Consider the following 24729-nt stretch of genomic DNA (forward strand, 5'->3'; position numbering starts at 1 on the left):
CCGCGGGGACGATCTGAACCCCGAGTGCCAAGCGCTCTGCGCCCACCCCGCAGGAGCCACCCCGGGTGGGGACGCGGCCCACCCTCGCCAGCTCATCGGCGACCTCGGGGTCTGGGGGGGCGGGGGAGGACCCCCACGGGGCCCGCCCCGTCCTGTCCCCGCGCCCCCACGTGACTTCCTGGAAGCCGGGCGGACCGCCCTCCGCGGCTCGGTTTCGTTTCCTCGGCGGCCTCGGGGCTGTGCTGCCGCGGCGCCCGCGCGTCCTGTGCCGTCGCCCCGCGATCGCCATGGCCGAGCTGTACCCGCTGGCCGAGGAGCTGTCGTGCTCCATCTGCCTGGAGCCCTTCAAGGAGCCGGTCACCACGCCGTGCGGCCACAACTTCTGCGGGTCGTGCCTGAGCGAGACGTGGGCCGTCCAGGGCGCGCCGTACCTGTGCCCGCACTGCCGCGCCGTCTACGCGACGCGGCCGCAGCTGCACAAGAACACCGTGCTGTGCGCCGTGGTGGAGCAGTTCCTGCAGGCCGAGCTGGCCCGCGAGGCGCCCGCCGACGACGGCTGGACGCCGCCCGCCCGCGCCGCGGCCCCCAGCCCGGGCGCCTGGGTGGCCTGCGACCACTGCCTGAAGGAGGCCGCCGTGAAGACGTGCCTCGTGTGCATGGCCTCCTTCTGCCAGGAGCACCTGCGGCCGCACCTCGACAGCCCCGCCTTCCAGGACCACCCGCTGCAGCCGCCGGTGGGAGACCTGCTGCGCCGCAAGTGCCCGCAGCACAACCGGCTGCGGGAGTTTTTCTGCTGGGAGCACAGCGAGTGCATCTGCCACATATGCCTGGTGGAGCACAAAGCCTGCTCGCCCGTGTCCCTGAGCCAGGCCAGCGCCGAACTGGAGGTAGGGGTGACCCTTGAGGGCGCAGAGGGCAGCATGGATATCTCCCGGCCATACCCTGGATCCCCTGGGGAGATGGGGCTTGCGCGCCCTGAGATCGAGGCAGAGGCACCCCCAATGTCAGAGTAGAAAGGAGCTGGGAGATTGTGTAGCCCTCTCCCATCACCCACCCTCTACCCCACTTACACCCATTTTACAGAAGGGACAACTAAGGACACAGGTGAAGTTGCTTGCCTTAAACCTGTCCTTGCCTGATGGTGTTTAGTAGAGGGTTTTGAATGTCAAATATGAACCCTGGGGTCATCTCTTTTCCCTCATTAAATCCTGGCAGCACCCGCGAGGTGGGTGTTATTAAGGAAACAGAGGTCCAGAGACGCTGGCTTAGCCGGAGCTAATGCAGAAGTAAGTGGCCATGCAGGCGCTGGGACCCCGGTTGCTTTGACTCCACAGTCTGCAGTTTCTCCCCATGGACCAGCTCCACGTCCAGGTCTATGGCATCCAGAGCACGGGATGCTCCCAGAGTCTTGATCATGTAAGCAGAAGCCTTTGGTCATGTAAACAGAGGCTGGAAAGTTCTAGTGATCAGGGAGGGTCGTTATTAGAGGACTGAGAAGGAAGGGGGCAGAGTCCCTACCATCCCTGGATCTGAGCCACGGGGAGGGCCAAGGCTCTTGCACCACTGTGCCCTCCCTCCTGGCTGTGTGACTTTGAGCAAAGGGTTTGGCCCCAGGGCCTGGGTCTTCAGCAGTATAATGAGAAGGTGGGAATGGAAAAACCAGCACCACTTGTACTCACCAGCAAATTGGTATTCATGGATCAACACCTAAGTGGACATATAGGAGTAACAATTATCGGGTGATGGGAGGGAGGGAGGGGGGAGAGGGGATGGGTATATACAACCACAATGAGTAAGATGTGCAACATTTGGGGGGTGGGGGGATGGACACGCTTGAAGCTCTTACTCGAGGGGGGAGGGGGGACATGGGCAACATATGTAACCTTAACACTTTTACCCCCATAATATGCTAAAATAAATAAAAAAAAAATGAGAAGGTGGGACCAGCTGGATTCCAAAGGGCCTTTTAAGAACCCAAAGCAGAGGCTGAAATCAAACCACCTTTTGTTATATCAGTCTAAGCTCTGAAGCGTGGGCTGATGTCGTTTCATTCTCACAGTACAATCAGGGAGAGCAAGGCCTGTCCTCCTGTGTTAAAGGGGACAGTGTCCTGAGTGAAGCCAGAGCTGGAGCCGCGCCCAGCTCGGTGCGCAGTGCAAGCTCAGCTTTTTAATCCTTGTAACGGGCCTTCCTCTGCCATTCCCTGCCCCTTTGCTGAGTCCTTGGATGGGTCTCTTCTTTGAGCCCTGCTACCGTTCACTGCCGTTAGTAGGGCCAGTCCCAGCTGATGCCCCCAACCTTGGATACCTGGGCTTGTCTTGGCCACTGGCATGTGGCCCACTCAGGACTTAGGAGCCTCCCAGGTGGAGGACCAAGTCTCCAGTCTGTGAGGGGGTCCTCAGAACGTAAAACAGGTAATTCCCCTTGCTCAGGGATTATTGCAGCTACCAAACTCCTTAGGCCACTTTCCTTTGGTTTAGAGTCATGTGGGCCCCTATTCATGACGAGGGGTCATAAGTGTTTGATTAATGGCGGCTAAAATCTTTCAAACTATAGGGTTCAGGGTGCAGTACTAAGAGTGGCTCTTGGAAATGAAGCAGTTGGCAGCCTCAGAGTGTTCTGAGATCTCTTCCTGTTCTTCAACTTGCAAGGCCGGATCTGCCTGGGCCTGGCCTTTGACCCACACCTTATTGCAGCCACTGTCAGAGGTCAGGTCAAAGGGCAATGTCCCAGTGACCAGGGTCGAGTTAGCGTGGCCTTGGTGCCTGCTTCCAACTCTTACGTGCAACTATCACTGGCTTGTTCAAATCCAGATTCAAGATTAGGTTCAGCCCAGAATATCTTGGGTGGAGTGGAAGAGGCAGGAAAATGGCAGGGAGGGACAGAATGTCTGGAGCCAGCTAATTAGGGAAGGAAATGGTGTTTTTTTTTTTTTTTTTTTTTTCTAGAAATTTCCAGCATGCTCAGTTTAGGCACATGTCTATAATTTTTTTTTTTTTTTTTTGAGACAGAATTTTGCTCTGTCACCTGGGCTAGAGTGCAATGGCCTCATCATAGCTCACTGCAGCCTTGAACTCCTGGGCTCAAGTGATCCTCCTGTGTCAACCTCTGGAGTAGCTGAGACTATTGTTGCCATCACACATGACTAATTTTTCTGTTTTTTTGTAGACGCAAGTGCAAGCTCTTGCTCAGGCTGTTCTCGAACTCCTGGTTTCAAGCAATCCTCCTGCCTTGGCCTCCCAAAGTGCTAGGATTACAGGCATGAGCCACCTTACCTGGCCACATGTTTATAATTTTAATACCAGAATCTTAGTTGTACCAGTTAGTAGCAGTGTGGCAAGTCACTTAATTGGCTCTGTGCCTCAGTGTCCTCATCTGTAAAAGTTGGGTAATTCTCACCTCATAGTATTGTTCTTAGCTTCAAGTTAATATTATACATGTAACGCATTAGAACAGTGCCTGACCTACAGTCAGTATGTAATAAATACTAGCTGCTGTTATTATGGAGGGGTATGGTCATTCTCCTTCCCATGTTCCATGCCACAGCATTTCATCTGAGCAGGGAGGTAAGAGATTCAGATATTGATTATGAAAATTTATAGAAATAATATGAGGATGCTATTATCCTCCACGCACAATTTGCCTTTGTTTCTGGAGGTGGCCGAGGGCCCTAGCAATTCTGAATGACCTTAATTTAGTTTCAGGGATTGAGCAGATTTGCAGCTGGGCTTCAGCCCACGTGGGCTGGTTCGTCTTATTCCCAGCCCTTGGGGGGCTCCCAGCCAGTGGGGTGGCCAGGTGAACCTTGGACCCTGGCTTCCTTCTCTGCCTCCCTGAGGCTGACAAAGGCTCCCAGCATTCTTCCGGAATTGGCAGGAGCCTCTGGAGAGAACCATCCCTGATGTGAAGCTTAGCTCTCTGCGCCCCTTTCTCCTAGATCTTGGCTTCATAAGCCTCTGTTTTGTTTGCTCTCCAATGTCTCCTAGCTGACCCCCACCCCCTGCCCAATATTTTGCTTGCTTTCTGGCTGTTTGCAGTGGAGGGGTGGTCTGAATGATATCATTTGCTGTTACCAAAGCAGCTGTCCCAACTCATTCTGTCCCTGTGTGAGTGTGGCCACCTTTCTATCCCCTTGACTCAGTTTCATCAGCTGTAAAATGAGTAATAGTGAAGAAACTCATAATAATATTAATATAAGCTAACATGTAGTATGTCCTTGCTAACTGTGGTCCCCGACCCCTGGGCCACGGCCCAGTACTAGTCTGCGGGCCTTTAGGAACGAGGCATCACGGTCTGAGCTCCCCTGCCCCCTCCCGGGTCGGTGGGTGGACTGCTGCTTGCTAAGATCTGGGCACTCTCTGTGCTAAGGACTTACATTGTATCAATCAGTCCTCCTACTAGCCCTGTGAGGTGGGAACAGTTGTATCTATTTTGTGGCCAAGAAAAGGGAGGTGAGAGATAGGCTGCGCAGCTGGGAATTGAACCCTGGGACTTGAACCCTGGTCTGTCCAGCTCTAAATCCTGTACTCTTGACTTCCTTCCTGTACTGTCCCCCCTATAAAGATCAGAGTCAGTAAAGGTGGGAATGCTTCAGAAAGCTACAAGCAGGCCAAGGCCTGGGAGTGGGGTGGATTCGGGGGGTGGTTCCTGGGGCTGCGTGCCGGTGGGGGCTGGGCTGCAAAGGTGCTCTCTCACCCGCCTTTGTTCTCTCCGCAGACCAAGCTGAGGCATAAAATAACTGTCATGTACAGTCAGATCAATGGGGCCTCGAGGGCGCTGGAGGACGTGAAAACCAGGCAGCAGGATGTGCGGGTGAGTGGCAGGGCCCTGCAAGGCCAGCACCGCCCTGGGGCCTCCCGTGGCCCACAGGCAGGACAGGCAGGGCTCTGACTGCCACAGGGTGGTGTTGGGTGCTCTCCCCGGCGTCAGGATTAAACATCAACTTTGCAAAGTGTGGCGAGAGCTACACGCCCAAGACGGATCCTTCTCAAACCCAAACTGAAATCTACCTATAAGCCCCCTAATCATTAAAAATTAGGGTGGAAAAGTAACAATTTAGGAAAATGGTTATGCTGGAAAGTGGGAGAAAAGCAGGAAGCAAAACCCTACTAGGATTGCATCTATTTATAAAAATAAAAAAAAGAAGTGTATTAGTTTCATAGGGTTCAAATTGTAACAAATCGTCACATACTTGGTGGCTTACTAGGAAAGGGTGTGGAATTTGGATGTTGGGGGAGAAAGATGTCCCACACGGTGATTAGGATATACAGAAGTAAAAGTTTATTTATTTCTCTGAGAAAGAAACAGAGAGAGAAAGAGCAAAAGAGAGAGAGAGAGGGAGTGAGTGGCCATGACACGGGACTGAAGGAGTGGAAATGCCTGGCAGCTGAGAAAAGGCTGCTTGGAGTTTTAACAGGTGAAAATGGCTTCCCCCCCCCTCTGCTTTAGCAGACTGATAACAGAAGCGTGGGGGAGCTGTTGTAGCTGTTCTTTATTTTTCTCTTTTCTCTGTGAGGCTGACTTTATCTGAGTCCTTGGAATCCCATGCTGGGAGGATGGAAGTGGAGAGTTCATACCCCTACTGTGCGCTTAGGGCTCTTCAGGGCTATGAAAAACTCTTAGAGATAACGAGTTAGGCCACAGGTGTTTACTTAGACAAAACAAAGGGCAGTTGAACTGTGAGTTTTCTCTCCGGGGCAATTATGTGCTGTGAATTTATTTCTCTTACTTTCGGCTCAATAGTATATTTTCCTTTATTAGGTAGGTTACTAGTAAGGCCACCTTTCATACCACAACAGACATTTATTCTCTTACAGTTCCGGAGGCCAGAAGTCCAAACTCAAGGTGTCGGTAGGGCCACACTCCCTCTCACGTCCCTAGGGGGGGCATACTTCCTTGCCTCTCCCAGCGGCCCTGGCCCGGGCGTTCCTTGGCTTGTGGCTGCCTGACTCCAGTCTCTGCCTCCATCTCCACGTGGCCACTTCCTCCCCCCTCAATGTCTTCTCTTCTATCTCTAATGACAACCCTTGTCACTAGATGTAGGGACCACCTGGGTAATCCAGGATGATCTCACCTCAAGATCCTTAGTTTAATTATATTTGCAAAGACCCTTTTTCTAAGTAAGGTTACAGTTAACAGGTCTTGGAATGTGGACATATCTTTTGAGGGGGTCGGCAGTCAACCTATTATCAGAAAAAAAGAGTAAAAGGAAGTATTATAGGAGGATAGTAGTGAAAGTGCTGGAGTGGGAAATCAGAGATGGTTTTGGTTCCTCTGTTTTCAAATTTTTTATGAGGTTAAATTGCCTTGAAATTGAAAGAAGATTTGATTTTTTAAATACCCTATTCTTCTTTTTTTTTGAAACAGAGTCTCACTCTGTTGCCCGGGCTAGAGTGCCATGGCGTCACCCTAGCACACAGCAACCTCAAACTCTTGGGCTCAAGCAATCCTTCTGTCTCAGCCTCCCGAGTAGCTGGGACTACAGGCATGCGCCACCATGCCTGGCTAATTTTTTCTATATATTTTTAGTTGGCCAATTAATTTCTTTCTATTTTTAATAGAGACAGGGTCTCCCTCTTACTCAAGCTGGTTTTGAACTCCTGACCTTGAGCGATCCTCCTGCCTCGGCCTCCCAGAGTGCTAGGATTACAGGTGTGAGCCACCGCGCCCGGCCTAAGTACCCTATTCTTGAGCTACAGCACCCAGGTTTATTGCACAGCTGTGGCTTAATTAGGTGAGATCTGGGTTGGAGTACCAGCTCTGTCACTTACTAGCCTATGTGGCTTTGGTCATGTTGGCAGATCTCTGAGCTTTAGTTTTCCCATCTGCACAATGGAATCACAACTCCTTTCTGAAGGTGATTATGAGACAGAATCGAAAGGATGCATATGAGAGTACCTGTATTGGTTAGAGGGCAGGCTAAACTGCTGTAACAAAGTTACCTCCAAAATTCGGGCTTCAATATGATAGAAGTTTATTTTTCTCACTGTGACAGTCCAAGCCCATAGATGAGTAACCTGTACTAGTGGGATGGCTCTGCTCCATGTGATCATTCTGGGATTAAAAGGCCTTTCTTCTTATTGCCCAACTGCTCCATAGAGTATTGCTCTCACCTCTTTGGTTGAACCTGGGTCACCATGACATCTTTGTTCTAGCCTGTGAGAAAAGGGACAGGGAGGAAGTAGAGGACACAAAGCAATTTCCTTTTAGCAAGTGACACAGTGTTGCACATATCACTTATGGTCATTCCTCATTGGAAGGAGCTTGGTCACATCACCAAGCCTAGCTGCAGGGGAGGCTTGGAAATGTAGTCTGGGCAGCCACATGCCCAGATAAAACTCCAAGGATGTTCTTTTACTAAAAAGAAAAATGGAAGAATGGACACTGGGGGGACATTTGTAGTAAAATTGGAAATTGTAAAGAATTGAATAAAGAAATACTTGAAATTTTTTCTTCCAGTGTACTCTGCCTCTTGTATATTTGTTTATCATGTTTGAGTCTGAGCTATTGTCTTAGTCCATTTTCTGCTGCTATAACAGAATACCACAGACTGGGTAATTTATAAAGAAAATAAGATTATTTGGCTCACAAGTCTAGAGGCTGGGAAGTCCAGAAGCGTGGCGCAGGCATCTGTTGAGGGTCATCCATGGTGGAAGGGCAGAAGGCAGAAGGGCAAGAGAGGGTGAGAGACAGAGAGGAAAAAGGAGCCCAAACTCCCATGGTAACTAACCCACTCCCGAGACGGCAGCATTAATCCATGCTCCGCCCTCATGACCTGATCGCCTCTTGAAGGCCTCACCTCTTAATATTGTTACAGTGGCAGTTAGATCTCAGCATGAGTTTTGGAGGGAACATTCACACCATAGCAGTTATTGAGGTTACCCAGGATGTTAAATAAAACTGCAGCTGCTAAAGCAGTGTTGTCCAACAGAAATCCACAGGGAGCCTTGGATGTAATTTTAAATTAATTTGAATAACACATAATGTTAATTTTAATAATATATTTACCTTGGCATATCCAAAATATTATCATTTCAACACATCACCAATAGAAAAGCATTGAGTTATTTTGCATTCCTTTATCTGGATACTCAGTCTTTGAAAGCCAGTGTGTATTTTACGCTTATGGCACATTTGAGTTGGACTAGCCACATCTCAAGGGCTCAATAGCTACGTGCATCAAAGGTCTGTGTTGGGGTACGGTTCTAGGGGATGATGTTCCCTAGCAGTTTTCTAGTGCTGCTTCATACCTTTTCTTTAAAAAAAATTGCCTGTGAACTGCCTTTAGCTGAAGAAATAAAATATCGCTGGTGCAGCCCCTCCTGTTTGTTTCTTTCTTATTGGACTTCTTTTCTCCCTTCTAGAAGTAACCACTGTCCTGAATTTATCCATTCATCCCCAGGCATTCCTTTATAGCACTGTGTTTGTTTCTAAGCTTTATATAAAGACCATCATACTGCATGTCTTCTTCTACAAGTTGTCTTTCTCTCATGGAGATTTATCCATGCGTAGCTCCAGTTTATTAGTTTTGGTAACTGATATTCCATCCCTTGAATGGTTCTCCGTCTGTGGACAAAGTCTCCTGTTGATAGACGTTCATGCTGTTTCCAGGCTTCTGCTGCTTCAAACAAGGCTGCTTGCGAATGTTCTAGTGCACGTCTCTGGGGCAGGTGGCTGAGAATGTTTCTAGAGTATACTCTGAAAGTGGGTGGTGCTGGGACATAGCACGTGAGCACCTCCACATTTAGTAGGTCTTGCCACATTGCTCTGCAAAGCGGTTGTGCCTGTCACATGTCACTGACACTTGGGGCTGCAGCCTTAGCATTTTTGCCAATCTAACGGGTGCCCTCTTGCCTCGGCCCTCTTAGGCTACTATCAACAAGAAGATGGAGCAGCTTAGACAAGAATACATGGAGATGAAGGCTCTCATTGAGGCCTCGGAGGCCACCCAGACACGGAAGATGAAGGAAGAAGAGAAGAGGGTCATCGGCAAGTTCGACGCCATTTATCAGGCTCTCCTCAAGAGGAAGGGTGAGATCCAGAAGCTGAAGGAGGAGATTGAACTCGGCCTGACCAAAGGAGACGAGTTAGAGTTTCTGGAGGTGGGTTGTGATGGGGTCCTTGTTGGCCACTCTTTGCCTAGTGGTGTGGTGCTGACCGTAGGTGCGGTAGGGCCTCGAGCAGTCGGGGCTGTAAGAGGTCATCCCTGAAACACATGCTGCATTAGTTTTATAAGCTGGGCAACAACTTACCACAAACGTAGGGGCTTAAAAGAACATGCATTTATCATGTCAGAGTTTTGCTGGCTCAGGAGTCCAGGCACGGCTTCGTGGGTTGTCTGCTTAGGGTCTCACAAGGCTGCAGTCAGCATTGGCCAGACTGCCTTCATTTTAAAGCTCAGCTTGTCTTCCAAGCTCACGTGGTTGGTTGTTGGCATAATTTAGTATTGTAGAGGTTCTCTTCTCCTCCTCTCCCCTCCCCTCCCCTCCCCTTCTTTGACAGAGTCTCACTCTGTCACCCAGGCTAGACTGCCGTGGCATCAGCCTTGCTCACAGCAACCTCAAACTCCTGAGCTCAAGCAATCCTCCTGCCTCAGCCTCCTGAGTAGCTGGGACTACAGGCATGCACCACCATGCCTGGCTAATTTTTTCTGTTTTTAGTAGAGACCGGGTCTCGCTCTTGCTTAGGCTTGTCTCAAACTCCTGACCTCAAGCTATCCTTCTGCCTCTGCCTCCCAGAGTGCTAGGATTACAGGTGTGAGGCACTACACCTGGCCCTAAGAGGTCCCTGCTTTCCTGCCAGCTGTCTCAGTTTGGTAGAGCTTACTTCTTCAAAGCCAGCAGAAGACTCTCCTTCTAGAAAGGTCCAGTTCTGCTTTTAAGGGCTTTCAGGCTTTCACCTGGTTAAGTCAGACCCACCCGGGGTAATCACCCTTTTGATGAACTCATGATCGACTGATCCGAGATCTTAATGACCCCTGTAATATTCCTTCCCCTTTGCCATGTAACATAACCTCATCACGGGAGGGGTATCCCCATCACATTTGCCGTCCCGCCCGCACTCGAAGGGAGGGGTTATATAGGGCGTGTGCACTGGGGGTGGAGGGGGGTGTTGGGGGCCACTTTAAACTGTTGCCTGTCACACATGCCTCCACCTTCTTCTGTCTTTCCTCCAACGACCCCGGAAGTGTCTTTCTGGAACACAGCCCGCCCCCCCTTTCTGGCCTCATGTTCTTTAGCACGGCCCACAAAGTCCTTGGTAACTGGGCCCTGCCTTTGCCAGCGGCCTCCTCTCCTACCACCCACCCCGTCACCCGTGCCCTGACCACAGCGGGGCACTCACCATTCCCCAGACGCGGCCTGACCTTCTCTGCCTAGCGAATGGTGTCCTTCCAGGGCCTCGGACCCCACTGCTATGCTGCCCTTGGTGTTCCTGAGCAGGTCACACCGCTTCTTCTACAGCACTGGGCGATGTTGACTCAGATGGGCTTGTTTCACTTCTGTTTGTCTTGCCAGTGCATAGTAAAGTGCATGGCACTCGGGTGTCCAGTGTGCCCCATTGATTGGGTGAGCTGTCACTGTGTGTCAGAGGCCCCGTTCCATGTTCAGGTCGTGGGGAGAGCACAGGAGTGTCCGGGCACCTTCTCCTGTCTGTGCATAGATGCTCATCATGCCTGGGTGGGAGGCTGCCACATGCTCCCACATGCTCATTCCTGCTTGTTGGAGCAGCTGCCTTGAGCTCTCTGAGAAGGATTCTGGGTCCACATCTGAGCCTGAGATACTGTATGACCCTAGTTTGCCCTGGCTGGATCCCACATCTGATGGCATCCCTGTCTGCCATCAGACCACGTGATTAGAGCTGTTCTTTAGGGTGGAGGGGGTCCTGAATTTCCTGTGCTTTTCCAGTGGGAAGAGCATTGTCCTCGGGCTTGGGAGACCTCTGTCCCAACCGTGCCTGTCCCACTAACTGGCAGGGTTCCTGGCAGCCCACTTGTCACATCTAGACCTCAGTTTCTGCATCTGTAAGGTGAATGACCTCGGAGGTCCCTTGCAGCTCCAGATTGCTATGACTTCAAGTGGCACTTTAACCCTTGGTGACCTCTGGCCTGTGATTTGAGAGGGCCGATTGAACCGAGTGCCCCCAGGCCTGGGGGCTCCTCCCAGGGTTTGTGAGGACTGAGCCCAGGCCCTGGTTTCCCTGGAGCTGCCTGCGCTAACCGCCCTGGCTTGTTCCAGAAAGCGTCAAAACTGCAGGGAATCTCTACGAAGCCAGTGTACGTCACCAAGGTGGAGCTGAACCACGAGCTGATGAAGGGTGTCCACCAGAGCACCGTGGACCTCAAGAACGAGCTGAAGCGCTGCCTCAGGCAGCTCCAGGAGAGGAAGCACGAGGAGCACACGGGCTCAGGTGACCATTAGCAGCGCCACCTGCCCACTGTGGAGCCCTGGCCCCATGGGTCCCCTCAGCGCTTTGGATGGAATGGGGAATGGGGTGGGGGATGGGGTGGAGGTGTGATCCTGAGTGTCAGGGCTTCTGAAACACCCACCTACATCTGGGGGGCAGTGGGGAGCTGCTTCATCCTGACACAGAGTACATTTGGGGGGCTTGGTGTTATGGTGGGACTTTCTGGACAGACAGCTCTTTTTGTCTGTGATCCTGAGGCCGCCTCAGATGGGTTTCGAATGGACTGTGGGCTCTCATTGTGTTTGGTGGGGGAATGGCTAGTTTTGGGGAAAAACCTGGAATTCTTCCCTGACACCCTCTTTCTTTCACCCCATACCAGTTCATTCCCAAATTTTGCTTTTTTGATAACTTCCAACTCAGTCCACTGGTCCCAACAACAGCCACTCGCTCTCTGTTGCCATCACCTGTGCCCACGACTATGGCAGTCTCCTGAACGCCCCTTGGTACCTACAGTGAGAGCTTTGCAGATCTCATCCCCTGGGACCTCTCCCCCTTCGCCCTGTTAATGGGCTTTCCGTCGCCCTTAGAGCACACACCAGACCCGTGACCCTGGCCCACAGGCCAGGTCAGGCCCTGTTCCTCTTCCAGCCTCAAGGTGCCCCCGCCCTTCCCCTGCGCATCGCTCTGTAGTCAGTTCCTCAAATACGCTAAGCTTCCTGCCACAGGGCTTTTGCACATGCTCTTCCCACTGCCCAGAAGGCTTGGACTCTACCACCATGACCAGTTGACTCCTCTCACCCTTAGAAGATCATGGAAACACTCCATGTCCCAGCCAGCCTCCCCTGCCACCTCTCCCACTCCTCACACCTGGTCCCAGGATTCTTATCGTCCTGTTTGCTCTTCCTTGTCCTTCCTGTCTGTCTCCCTTGCTAGGTTGTGATCTCTGTGAGGGCAGGGGCTGTGTCTGGGTTTTGCTCAGTGCTGTTCCCCCTGTGCCTGGCACAGAGCCTGGCTCTGCTGTGTCATCCAGGAGTGGCCTTGAATTCAGCTTGGCCAGCTGCGTGGCCTTGCAGAGGGCTTCCGAAATGAGCGGCAGTGCTCCGCAGGGGGCAAGCTGTCACGGCTGGTGTGCAGGATGAGGGAGAGGAAAACCAGTGGGCAAGGGACACAGGTTGACCCAGCCTCCGCTAACACGCCAGGTGACCGATCTTGCTCAGGGTCACGTCACCCATGAGCAAGGTGGAATCTTGCCCAGTGAGAGGCCTCGGGTCCAGAGCTGGGTGCTGGTGGAGAACACACTTGACCCCAGCTACATTTTAAGCCAGAGGGAAAAAGGGAACACACCAAACCGGTCTGTCCATCTGTGGCCTTGTTTCTAGCTGCCTGGATGGGGAAGGTGTGTGGGAACGGCTGGGCTGTCTACGCAGACTCTCTGCCCACCGCCCTCCCGCCGTGGCAAAGCTGGCTTCTGGGGCTGGAGGGAGGAGCTGCGCACACTGAGCCCTTTTCTCTGGCACAGGTGACTCTGGAGAGCATGTCCCAGCGTCCACACACAAATCCTCACGCCCTGCAAAGGTCTCAAGTAAGTAGCCCTGTCCCTGTCCCCATGGCAACAGCCACTCCAGAGCGTCCCCAGTTACCATGGGGTGGGGCACTGGGCCTCAGCTGGGGAAAAGTTGGGCTACAGATGCCACTGAGTGGTCAGCATCGCACGTTTGGGCTGCCTGGGGCAACTCAGCCCCCGAAGCTGGCTTGTGAGAAAGGTTACCACACTCAAGTTCTGGCACTCTGCACAGCCCCCGGAGGAGGTCCTGGCCGAGCTGGGGCCACGCCTTGCTGGTAGCCTTTGGGTGGTGGCCCACTCCTGCTGTTACGTGTTCCCAGCACTGCTTCATCGCCCCTCCCCTTCAGCCCCTCCCCCTCGGGCCATGCTAGAATTTTTTTCCTAATCACCATCCATGAATTTTCTTTTTTTTTTTTTTTTGAGACAGTGTCTCACTCTGTTGCCTAGGCTAGAGTGCCGTGGTGTCAGCCTAGCTCACTGAAACCTCAAGCTCCTGGGCTCAGGCGATCCTCCTGCCTCAGCCTCCCTAGTAGCTGGGACTACAGGCATGTGCCACCATGCCCAACTAATATTTTCTGTATATTTTTAGTTGTCCAATTAATTTCTTTCTATTTTTTTTTTTTTTTTTGAGACAGAGTCTCGAGTTGTTGCCCAGGCTAGAGTGAGTGCCGTGGTGTCAGCCTAGCTCACAGCAGCCTCAAACTCCTGGGCTCAAGCAATCCTGCTACCTCGGCCTCCTGAGTAGCTGGGACTTCAGGCATGCACCACCATGCCCGGCTAAGTTTTTCTATATATATTAGTTGGCCAATTAATTTCTTTCTATTTATAGTAGAGACAGGGTTCTTGCTCTTGTTCAGGCTGGTTTCGAACTCCTGACCTTGAGCAATCTGCCCGCCTTGGCCTCCCAGAGTGCTAGGATAGGCACCTCGCCCGGCCCGTCCATGAAATTTTAATACCACCCATAACTGTTTATAGTCTGTGCTTTTACACGTAGAAAGAGTAAGAGTGTTTTACTCCTCTTCCCTCAAGAGTCTATTTTTGCCCTCGTGGGGGCGATGTCGCCCTCACTGGGAAGGCATGTGCTGCTGATATGGGGGCTGGTTCTCAGTTTTCCGGCCTGTTAAATGTGGACAATAATGATATCAAGCCCACAGAATTATTGTGAGTGACTTTCGCATGGGGCACTGATTGTGAAAGCTCTTTTTTTTTTTGGAGACAGGGTCTCAGTTTGCTGCCCAGGCTGGAGTGCAGTGCTGTCATCATAGCTCACTGTAACCTCAAACTCCTGGGCCCCAGTGATCCTCTTGCTTCAGCCTCCTGAGTAGTTGGGAGTACAGGCATGCACCACCGTGACCGGACAATTTTTCTATTTTAAGTATTGCTCTTGCTCAGGCTGGTCTCGAACTCTTGGCTCAAGCAATCCTCCCACCTTGACCTCCCAGAGTGCTGAGATTACAGTCGTGAGCCATTGTTCCGGCCTGTGAGAGCTCTTTATAAGCCATAAATGTGCTTATAAAGTCAGTACGAACCTGACTACAGGAATGCCCCACGCCAGGGGGTGACAGGGGGGTGAGAGACCCTGGGCTCGTTCTTCGTTGCTGTTGTGTGCCTGCTGTTAGTGCCTGGTTGTCCTTGGCAGAAGGTGTGTGGTGCCAGGTCCTGGGTGGAGTGGGGTTGGGGCTAGGACGCCTGGTGCAGATGGAGAGCCCTCGGCTAGGCTAGAAGATGTCAAAGGGGCAGTTTGCATGAAAGAGAAGTGAAAGAGCAGATGGAAAAGTTGTTGCTGGCCCATGTACATCCTTCCCCTAGTCACCTTCCCTCAAAAACTCCCTGCGGCTGTCCCAGTCCACAAACACCGCCCTCGGTGCGGATGTGCTGGCGATGCCAGCCACCAGGCAGCGGGGTCCCCCAGTGAGGTGACGCCCTCCTGCCTCCACTGAATGACACCCTGGAAAATAGCTGGAGCTGTGAAAGTTAAATTCAGGGGGTGATCGAGGCTGTTCTGATTTGAAAGTGGCCCCAGGTCAGTGGGCTGAGATGGGGAAGGAGGTGAGAGGGGTGGACGGTCACAGTGGAGGGACTCCCAAAAGCCCTGGTGAGGGGGCGGCCTGCGCCCTACGCCGGTGTCACAGCCTGGGGCTACCCTCGCGGGCAGGCGGCGGGTGACGGGAGAGGGTGGGGCATATCTGGAACACGCAGTGTCCTGTGGGCCGGCGGGGAGGAGATGCCAAGGTGTCATCCCAGGGGTCGGGAAATCTAGCAACTTGAGTACCAGACAGCTGGTAAACCACCTACAGTAACTCCGAAATGTGCAGTTAGATCCGTTCCGGCAAATGCATACCTGCGGGCATGCTGCCATTATCCAAATCGAGGTAAAGGATTTCTCTTATTCCAGAAAATTCTTTCCTGCTCTTTATTAGTCCGCCCCTCCCCTCACAGCAACCGCTGCTGGTTTCTGTCACTAGCGACTCGTATTTTTCAAGGTAAAACATCCTTTAATTTGTACGGGTCAGATTTGTGCGAGTGAATGTCATTATGGGCTTTTGAAAGCGTCATTGTGTTGTGCTTTAAAAGATCTTAATTCTGAAAACTTTTTTTTTTTTTTCAGAAGATGAAAAGACATCCAAGAAGCATGGTAAGTCATGCGTTTCTGCACCTGTTTGTTTCTGGGCCTGCCTGGGCCTGGCACTGCGTGCTGGCAGGCAGCGTGGGCCTGAGTCCCCAGGCTCTGGGACGGGGCTGAGCTTTACGCTTATAATCTGTGATGGCAGATGGGCCTGAGGTGTGGGCAGGAGTAAAAGAATAAGACGGGTAAGATGACTGTCGCCCCGTTCGGTGCATGCTTGTGGAAGTGGCTCTTGGCATTGGGCTTGGAAGGGAGGGGAGGCCACCCTGTCGCTCTCATCCCGTTGCCAACTCGCCTTTCTCTGTCCTCACCCCCAGCCGCGCCCCCTGCCTCGGCTAGCAAGCTTCCCACCTTCGGAGCTCCGGAACAGTCAGTGGATTTGAAACAAGCTGGCCTGGAGGGTGAGTTATTGTGGGCTAGGGCCACTGGCGTGCTTGCTCTGAGTTTGTCCTGAGAACCGCTCTGTTTCCTCTTCCAGCTGCAGCCAAAGCCACCAACTCAAAGGCGACCTCAGAGTTGCTCAAGGCCACGGTGCTGGGGAACTTCCTAGCCAAGTCCAGACCCGAGCTCCTGGAGTGTGAGTAGCTTGGGAGCTGGCTCGGTCCTGCCGGCTCCCCATCTCGCCACCCCTCGCCCTTGGCTCTGCCCACGCCCCGCACTGGCGTCTGCTCGGTGGCTCCGGATCCTCCCTCCCTTCAGTACCTGCCTTTCCTCGTCTCTTCTGAGCCAGCTCCGACCCCACGGTGGGACTCTCCCGGGACCGAGTCACCCCTCTCTCTGGGCCAGGGCCTCTAGCCAACTGCTGTGCCTGAGCGTCCCCTGCAGAGCAGGTGGCAGTCACGGCCTCACTGGGTGTCCCATTGTCCTCCCATTCCTGCCACCCCACGGCCACCATTTCCAAGCCTTCCCACTCGCCCTAACTCTATGTTTCTCTTTGTCCCGCCCACCCTCTGCTTCACAGAGAAGAGGGGCAACCCAGAAAGAACAACCTCAGCCTCTGTTGTCACCTCCCCTGCACCTATCCCCTTCCTCCTCACCTCTGTCCCCCTCCGCAAGGCCAGTCCCTTGGCCCTCGACCCTGACCCGCAGCATGCTTAAAATTTCTCTAAATCACAAAAAAACAAAACCAGGAAGACTTTCCGGGCTGCAGCTTTGCATCTCGCCTCCCTTTCACCTGAATGCTTGTTTGAAATGCAAATCCCCGAGCCCTGCCCCAGTCCTACAAGATCAGACTCCATGGCGGCGGGAGTGGAAAGCCGGCGGGAGTGGAAAGCCGTGTGTGTTTAACTCATTTCCCGGTGATCCTTTCGAGGAAAGCTGGGGAGATGCAGCTCTCCAGCGCCGGCCTCGGTGGTTCTCAGCTGTGGCTGCGTGTTGGAGCTCTTGGGGAGCTTTGTAAAGTCCCTGATGCCCAGACTGCTCCCCAGACCAATTCGGTCAGAACCTCAGTGTTTTGTAAAGCGCTCCAGGGGTTGCAGTGTGCTGCCCAAGTGAGAGGCGGAAACCTAACCCTCGCCCTCCTGCAGTCTGACCTCTGTCCTTGCCCTTGACCGAGGCAGCTCTGGCTGAGGTTAGTGGTGCCATGAAATCCAAAGGACACCTTCTAAGCTTTTATTTAGCTTCACCTTGTGACACTCTGCCCCCTTGTCCCCTGAACCACCACATTCCCCAGGTCTCCATCCACTCCTCTAATCAGTCCTCAGGCTCCTTTGCAAGCTCTGCCGTCCCTGTCCGACCTGGAAGTGGGCCAGGCTCAGGGGCGCCCGCTGGAGCTTCACCCACAGCGCCCTCCACTTGTACCCGCCTCCACGCAGCGGCCCAGACCCACCACTGGAAAATGCACTTCTGGCCGTTCCCTTCTCTGCAGCTACTGAGGCTCTGTGGGCACCTTGGTTTCTCAGGGTGGGCCTCCCCAGAGCCCTTTGCTGTCCTTGGGCCCCGGGGGAGGCCCTGACCAGTGCTGGGCGAGAGCTGTCACTCAAGTGGCCGGCGGTGGTGCTGAGCCTTGCGCTCTGTGGCAGCCCCATAAGCAGAAAAAGTCAAGATGTAGCAACTTAGGAACTGAGAGGACATTTTCCCAACCATTCATTTCGCCCAGGGGGAAACTCAGGCCCCAGTGAAAAGCATCATGCCCTGAGCCACCTAGCAAGGGAGTAGTAAATGGTGACAACTCAGGTCTCCTGGCTCCCAGATTCCCAAGCTAGAGATTGTCTCCCTCTGCCTCTCGGCCCTGTAGCCGGCCTCCCCTGGGTGGGTCCCGGATAGCCTATGAGGGAGGCGCAGGGACGCTGTGTCCTAGGGAGAAGGCTGAGTGTGGGAACGACACGGGGGAACTTGGTCTTCAGATTCCTGGAGCTGGGGTTAAAAGTGGCAGGAGCGGCGGGGAGCGTGTGCTAGTGTTCCAAGCAGAGGTGCAGTTGGGCCACTGCGGTGCTTACAAACCTTGATTGGCTCCCTGCTGCCCCCAATTAAAGTCTAGACCCCTCAGCCCTTCCCGCTCTGGCCCTAACGTGTTTCCCTCCTCCTGCTGCTGTTCCCCACCACTCAGCCTTCCCTGGTCCCAGAACATGGCCACCATCCTGGGACTCCGTGGCTTCCCCTACATGTTCCTTTGCCTAGAGTGGCTTGTCTCTCTCCTCTGCCTAGTTCTTCTCATCTTCTGTTGCCTGTCTCCAATGGCAACCTGTCTGAGAAATGCTCCTCTGTGCTCTCCCCGCCCCTCCACACTTCTCCAGGTGCCTACAGCCTGCGCCCACACTTTAAGCAGAGAGTGGGCTCACAGTGTTGGTCTTGCCTTGTTTGTTGGAGTGTGAGTTCCGTAAGGCCAGGCACCTTGTATCTCTGGTTCCTGGTTGTGAGTCTTGTACAGAATCCAGCACCAATCAGGTGCTCAGTAAATGGTTTTGGATGGATGAATGAACAGACCAATGGGTGACTGATAGATGGATAGATGGCTGGCTGGTTGGAAAGGATGGATGAGTAGATGGAAGGATGGATGGATGGATAGATAGATGGATGAGTTGGTGGAAGGATGTATGTATGTATGTATGGATGGATGGATGAGTGGATGGATGGACAGATGGATGGATGAAATGAGTGGATGGATGGATGACTGGATGGATGAGTTGGTTGAAGGATAAATGGATGTATGGATGGATGGATGAGTGGGTAGAAGGATGGATGGATGAGTGGATGGAAAGATGGATGGATGGATGAATGAGTGGGTAGAAGGGTGAGTAGATGGAAAGATGGATGGATGGATGAGTGGGTGGAAGGATGGATGGATGAGTGGATGGAAAGATGGATGGATGGATGGATGGATGGATGGATGAGTGGGTAGAAGGATAGATGGACAGATGGATGGACAAGTGGATGGATGAATGGGTAGATGGTAGATGGATAGATAAAACAAGTGAATAAATAATCCTAGTTCATAAGAGGTCTACAAGGGAGAACACCTTGGCCCACTGTAATTGATTCCTTGGGGTGATATTTCCTCAGATTATGTAAAAGTCATCCTGGACTACAACACTGCCCACTCCAAGGTGACCCTGTCAGAGAACTACACCGTGGCTTCTGTGGCTGACACTCCTCAGAGCTACCGGCCGCATCCTCAGAGGTTCACGTCCTGCTCTCAGGTGCTGGGCCTGCACTGCTACAAGAAAGGGATCCACTACTGGGAGGTGGAGCTGCAGAAGAACAACTTCTGTGGGGTAGGCATCTGCTACGGCAGCATGGAACGCAAGGGCCCCGAGAGCAGGCTCGGCCGCAACAGTGCCTCCTGGTGCGTGGAGTGGTTCAACACCAAGATCTCTGCCTGGCACAACAACGTGGAGAAAACCCTGCCCTCCACCAAGGCCACTCGGGTCGGCGTGCTTCTCAACTGTGACCATGGCTTTGTCATCTTCTTCGCTGTTGCCGACAAGGTCCACCTGTTGTACAAGTACAAGGTGGACTTTACTGAAGCCGTGTACCCCGGCTTCTGGGTGTTCTCTGCAGGGGGCACGCTCACTATCTGCCCCCGCAACTAGGCAGGCCACGGGCACTCGGGTTGACTGCCTGCGGAGACCCGAGACTCTAATGACAATACTGCAGGTGGAACTTTGCTCAGAGAACTTCCCCAAGAGTCCCCAAGGGTTGGAAGGATGGATGGGGTTGCATGGGATGGGAGCTGGTGGGAGGGTGGGGAGATGGGATAAGAAGAAGGGATTGGGCCAGGGAAAGGGTGGGTGATTGTGTTGTGGGCGAGGAAGCATTTCTACCTCTTGCTGCCTCCCAGCGTGGGCTGGACTCCTCCCCAGGGCTCTGGGAAGCCTCTGGGCTGCTGGGCAGAGCTTTGGGAAGTCATGCCTCCTTCCTCTTAGGGAAAATCTGTAGCCATTGCAGGTTCCTTCTCGGGCCACTCAGTATCTGCCCTTTGCTCTCTGGGGTAGTCTTCAGATATTGCAGTTTTGATAACTTTCTATAGATGTTTTGCAAATACCAAAGTCATTGAATTTCAATATTACGCAGCTCCCACTACCCACGTAGTGGGCTTCCATTCCCTGGTTATGATCTGCTCGTGGTAACTGCCCACAGCAGTTTCCACCCGGAGAAAGAAACTCTTTTTTAAGTCCAGAGTTTCTTAAAGAAGCACATCCTCCTCCTTCCCCTGGAAAATAGTGCTGCTCTCTTCCCACCGTGCTCACCCCATTGAGAGTTTAAAAATGTTTCTTCATACAGGAGCCTTTTAAGGTGAACCTTTTAAGGTAAACCTTCAAAGGTTGAATTTGTGATTCAAGGTCAAGGTGACCCAGGTCCAGTCTGGATGAAAGTCCTTCCCGAGCCCAAGCGTTATGAGAGGCATCTCGGCCAAGATGCTTTAGCTGCAGCTGTGAGCTTCCATGCCCGAGACTATGGGGCCAGGGGCTCTGCTGGGCAAGAGGGACTGTGACCTGGGTCGACGGAAGCAACAGATGCTCGTGTTAGAGCATCTTGCCTTCTTACTGACAGCTGTCCTCAGCTGCAGCCTCCCCTCCCCTGGATGGTGAGGCATTGGATGAATGACAGATGACAGTGGCCAACCACTGCAGCCGGCACAGTCGAGGTATCCGAAGCCTGCTGCTGCAAAGGCCATGTGGCTGCCTCAGGGACTTACCAGGTCACCTGCTGTGGGGACTAGCTACGGCCCAGAGGGTCTTTTAGCAAACCCCATGGGGGTTTGCAGTGCTGCCCATCTCTGGCCACAGGTCACAGGCCCAGCGCTGGCCCTGGCATCGTGAGTCAGAGGCCTGGGGCTGGCCTGAGCCCCTCCCACTGTTGTTCTCATTTCAGCCAATTCTAGATGCTCACACTGACCAGGCTAGAGGTCAGAAAGACTTTTAAGGACCAGGAAGGAAATGAGCTAACGAGATAAGTGGCTGTTTTCCCTGCAGTGTTTCTGTGCAGTGAAAATAACCCAGTCCGTGTAGGGGCAGGAGTGAACAGATTGCTGGACTTGCCCCAAGCTCCTTGCAGCCTGGTGTTGTCAGGATGGAGTGTGAGAGATTTAACCTCTTGTAGTGCATGGAGTCCAGCTCTGGGCTCTGCCAAGAGGAGAACTCCCCTCAAGCTTCTTATAATATGAAAAGAGATCAGGGGCCCCAGACCTTTTCATATGGATACTTGAGGATTTAACACATCTCAGGCCTTGTGCTGGAATTCCAGGGCACTCTAGCCAGGCTCACAGCACTCGGTATTCCTGATAGGTACACACCTGACGTACAGGTGCATACCTGATCTGTCTCTTCTCCCAGCAAGAACTTTCAGTTCCTTGTGGGAGAGAGAATCTTTGCAGGGAAGACATCCCTGCAATAGGTGATATATGATCTTTAAAAGCTTTCTCCCTTTGCTACCCGGAAGAAAGGTTTTTTGGTAATTCTCTGCTTTTGAAGATGGTCAAAATCATCTTCACTGATTTCCTGAAACAAAAGCCTTGTCTAAAGGCAATTAGACTTGGGAAACAGCTGGGTTTAGAGGAATAGAATGCCAAAGATTAATCCGCGGCTCCTGCTATGGCTCTCTTCTGCAGAAATGAGCGCATCAGACAGGGCGCCTTCTGGCAAATGTGCAGCTCAGGAGAGGGAAGCTTGAGCCCCTCTGTTGACAGGAGAGTCGAGTAGGTAACCCAAGCTGAGCTCCGTGCAAGACACTTTGGAGTCATCAGTCGAGCACGCCTTGCTGTCTTGAGCCATTCTGTTTGCAGTGGCGAGACCTTACATGACCTAGCCGTGCAGGGCTGCCGCACGACCCTAGAGGCCTAGAGTTGGAGGGACCTTTGTATCCATCGGACTTCTCATTTTGCAGAATAAGATGAAAAGGTAGAGAGGGTCACTCTGTTCACCACTCTTGCCATTCCATCGGGGTGGAGATGCCCCCTAGCATGTGTGAGGGGGAAACCCTGGTATCCTGGGGAAGTACCAGAAACCCCCGGAAGCACAAACATAAAATACTATCCTAGACCCGGGTACTAGGGACTGTCGCAGTCACTGTGGCGTGATCAACCAAAGGTTAGGGTCAAACCTTTGTATTATTCAAGACAGGGTGGCAAATTATTCCTGTTTTAATTATTCTGAAATCGATCTATGATCTATATATAATAATCATACATAATCTTTTTCCTCATTTTCCCTCTCACTATTGATTTTAATTAATTAGGAATATCTGAGCTGTTACTATTTTAGCTTTTTTTTTTTTCTTTAAAGAGTTGATTCTTAAAGGAGATCATCACAACTATAGACAGGAATGGGGCTGGCTGTTGTGCCTTAGAAGCTTTGAGTGCCATAAAGTGACGTTTAGCGGTCCTTCCTGCATTGCAGTGCAGGTAGAAAGCGTTCCTTGTTCGTCGTGCTGAAGTTAACAGACAAGGTGCCCACTACAGAACGCTACTGCCCAGGGAGCCCCGGCCGCCCGCGCCCCACCCAGCTGCTCCCAGGGGTTGAAATTTCAGCAGACCTGTAGCCCATTTAGACCTGCCGTGGTACAGCGCCCCCTCAGCAAGCTGCTGGTAAAGGATTCTCGGGCTGATAGATAGGATGTCTGTCCGGCCTTCACCTCGGGTGACCCAAGGGTAGGGCGCAGAGAGAAGTGGAGGAAGAGTAAGCCACACACGGATAGTCAGGGCACAGAGATGGAGGTGTAAGTGCTCCTCATTTCTGCTATTGCATATGTTTGAAAATTTCTATAATAGAAAGTTAAAAAATGAAATATAAAACAGCCCAGGCCAGCAATGGGCCCTGTTCTGTGAATTTTATGCTTGTTTGAATTGCGATAGGAGTTGGAGGAGGTGTGGATTGGAAGTTTTGGGGCCTTTGTTCCTGGTTCCTGGGGGACAAAGACTTTCAGTCCTGGAAATGTCCTGAGTAATAGGTGAGTCCTTGTTATTGATGAGCCCCTTGGGCCACACCTGAGTTTATGCTAAGAGGTGAGAAGACTCAGGATGGGGGCTGGTCACCAGGAAGGCCAGCCTTGGCACTAGAGGGCGGGGCTTTGCATCAGCCTGACCTATGCAGAAGGAAGCTGGAGATTTGAGTTTAATCCTGTGGCCAGTGATTCAGTCAATACACAATGAAACCCCAATAAAAACTCTGGACATGGAAGTGTGGGGTGGCTTCCTGGTTGGTGAACACATCAGTGTGCTGGGAGGGTAGTGCACCCTAATTCCTAGAGGTGAGGGCACAGAAATTCTGTGTTTGAGGCCCTCCCAGCAGACCTTGCCCTGTGTCTCTTCATTTGGCTGGTCCTGATTTGTATCTTTCTAATAAAACTGTAATCATAAGTACAGTGCTGTTCTGAGTTTTGTAACTTTTTAAGTGAATTATTGAACCTGAAGGTGGAAGGATAGATGAGTGGACAGATGGATAGATGAGTGAATGGATGGGTAGATGGATGAGTGGATGGATGGGTGGGTGGATGTGTCCCGACCTGCGGGACCTTCTGTTACTCTCGGGGGTTAAGGGGGACCATGCCTGAAAGAGATGGGCGAGAGAAAGGAACGAGACCAAGCAAAGGGTTGTCAAGGTCTGCTTTACTAGGTTTTTCGTTGGTTTTATAAGCGTACAGAAACAAAGAAGTAGGGAGGGGCAGCGGGGGGGTTACGGTTGATCGGTCAAAAACAGTTTAGGGTCAATCAGTTACAAACATCCTAGGGTTTATCAATCACAGGTAGCCTCTGGCGGCAAGCCTGGAGGGTTTATCAGTCACAAACAGCCTCTGGCGCCAAGCCTGGGATATCTTGCGATCCAACCGGCCATTAAGCACCTTCTGACAGCTCAGGGTATTTATAGGTAAAGACCCTCAAAGGCCTCAGTTCCTAACATCTCCCCCTCTCTTTATTAATATGAGGGAGATTTGTATAAGTTGGTGGAGGGCCTGTCTTAGGCTACGCAATGGGCTTCCGCGACCAGCACCCCAAATATAAGATTGGGCGATCAATGTGAAGGTGAGGCCTCTGTCTTGGGCTATGTAGGTGGCATCCAGCTCTGGCACTTCTGGTTTTTTGAACTCCTGACCTTGAGCAATCCGCCCGCCTCGGCCTCCCAAGAGCTAGGATTACAGGCGTGAGCCACAGCGCCCGGCCTAAAATTTATGTTATCTTTTTTTTTTTTTTTTTGAGACAGAGTCTCACTTTATTGTCCAGGCTAGAGTGAGTGCCGTGGCGTCAGCCTAGCTCACAGCAACCTCAAACTCCTGGGCTTGAGTGATCCTTCTGCCTCAGCCTCCCGAGTAGCTGGGACTACAGGCATGTGCCACCATGCCCGGCTAATTTTTTATATATATATCAGTTGGCCAATTAATTTCTTTCTATTTATAGTAGAGATGGGGTCTCGCTCTTGCTCAGGCTGGTTTTGAACTCCTGACCTTGAGCAATCCGCCCGCCTCGGCCTCCCAAGAGCTAGGATTACAGGCGTGAGCCACAGCGCCCGGCCTGCACTTCTGATTATGAAGTGTGCCCCCGGGCATGGACCTACAATATTCCCGTGATGGAGTCACCTCACTGCTGGTGGGGGCGTGCACCTGGTACGTGGCATCGCGATAATCCCGTCATGGGCGTCTCCACAGCCTTTGGAACCAACTGCGTTCCATGTCTGAGGCAAGGTTTGAGAAATTTAGACTCTCT

At 52.3% G+C, this 24729-nt stretch overlaps 1 protein-coding gene across 1 annotated transcript; it reads left to right on the forward strand.

Moving 5' to 3' along the window:
• Positions 1-200: 200 nt before the first annotated feature.
• TRIM25 (tripartite motif containing 25) lies at positions 201-23393 on the forward strand. The gene is made up of 9 exons (XM_012745688.3): positions 201-887; positions 4717-4812; positions 8868-9101; positions 11235-11406; positions 12923-12985; positions 15576-15602; positions 15911-15994; positions 16072-16170; positions 19095-23393. The coding sequence occupies exons 1-9, from the start codon at positions 288-290 to the stop codon at positions 19622-19624; spliced, it is 1905 nt and encodes a 634-aa protein (XP_012601142.2). The 5' UTR covers positions 201-287; the 3' UTR covers positions 19625-23393.
• The last annotated feature ends 1336 nt before the right edge of the window (positions 23394-24729 follow it).

The sequence above is a fragment of the Microcebus murinus genome, chromosome 18 (genome assembly GCF_040939455.1).
Source record: "Microcebus murinus isolate Inina chromosome 18, M.murinus_Inina_mat1.0, whole genome shotgun sequence".
Taxonomy (NCBI): Eukaryota; Metazoa; Chordata; class Mammalia; order Primates; family Cheirogaleidae; genus Microcebus; species Microcebus murinus.

Bases quoted from the DNA above. Each gene is read 5' to 3' on its own strand.
- TRIM25 (XM_012745688.3), top strand. From the start codon at position 288: ATGGCCGAGCTGTACCCGCTGGCCGAGGAGCTGTCGTGCTCCATCTGC. The intron at 11,407-12,922 runs GTGACCATTAGC...TCTCTGGCACAG, and splicing joins CGAGGAGCACACGGGCTCAG to GTGACTCTGGAGAGCATGTC. The intron at 12,986-15,575 runs GTAAGTAGCCCT...TTTTTTTTTCAG, and splicing joins ACGCCCTGCAAAGGTCTCAA to AAGATGAAAAGACATCCAAG.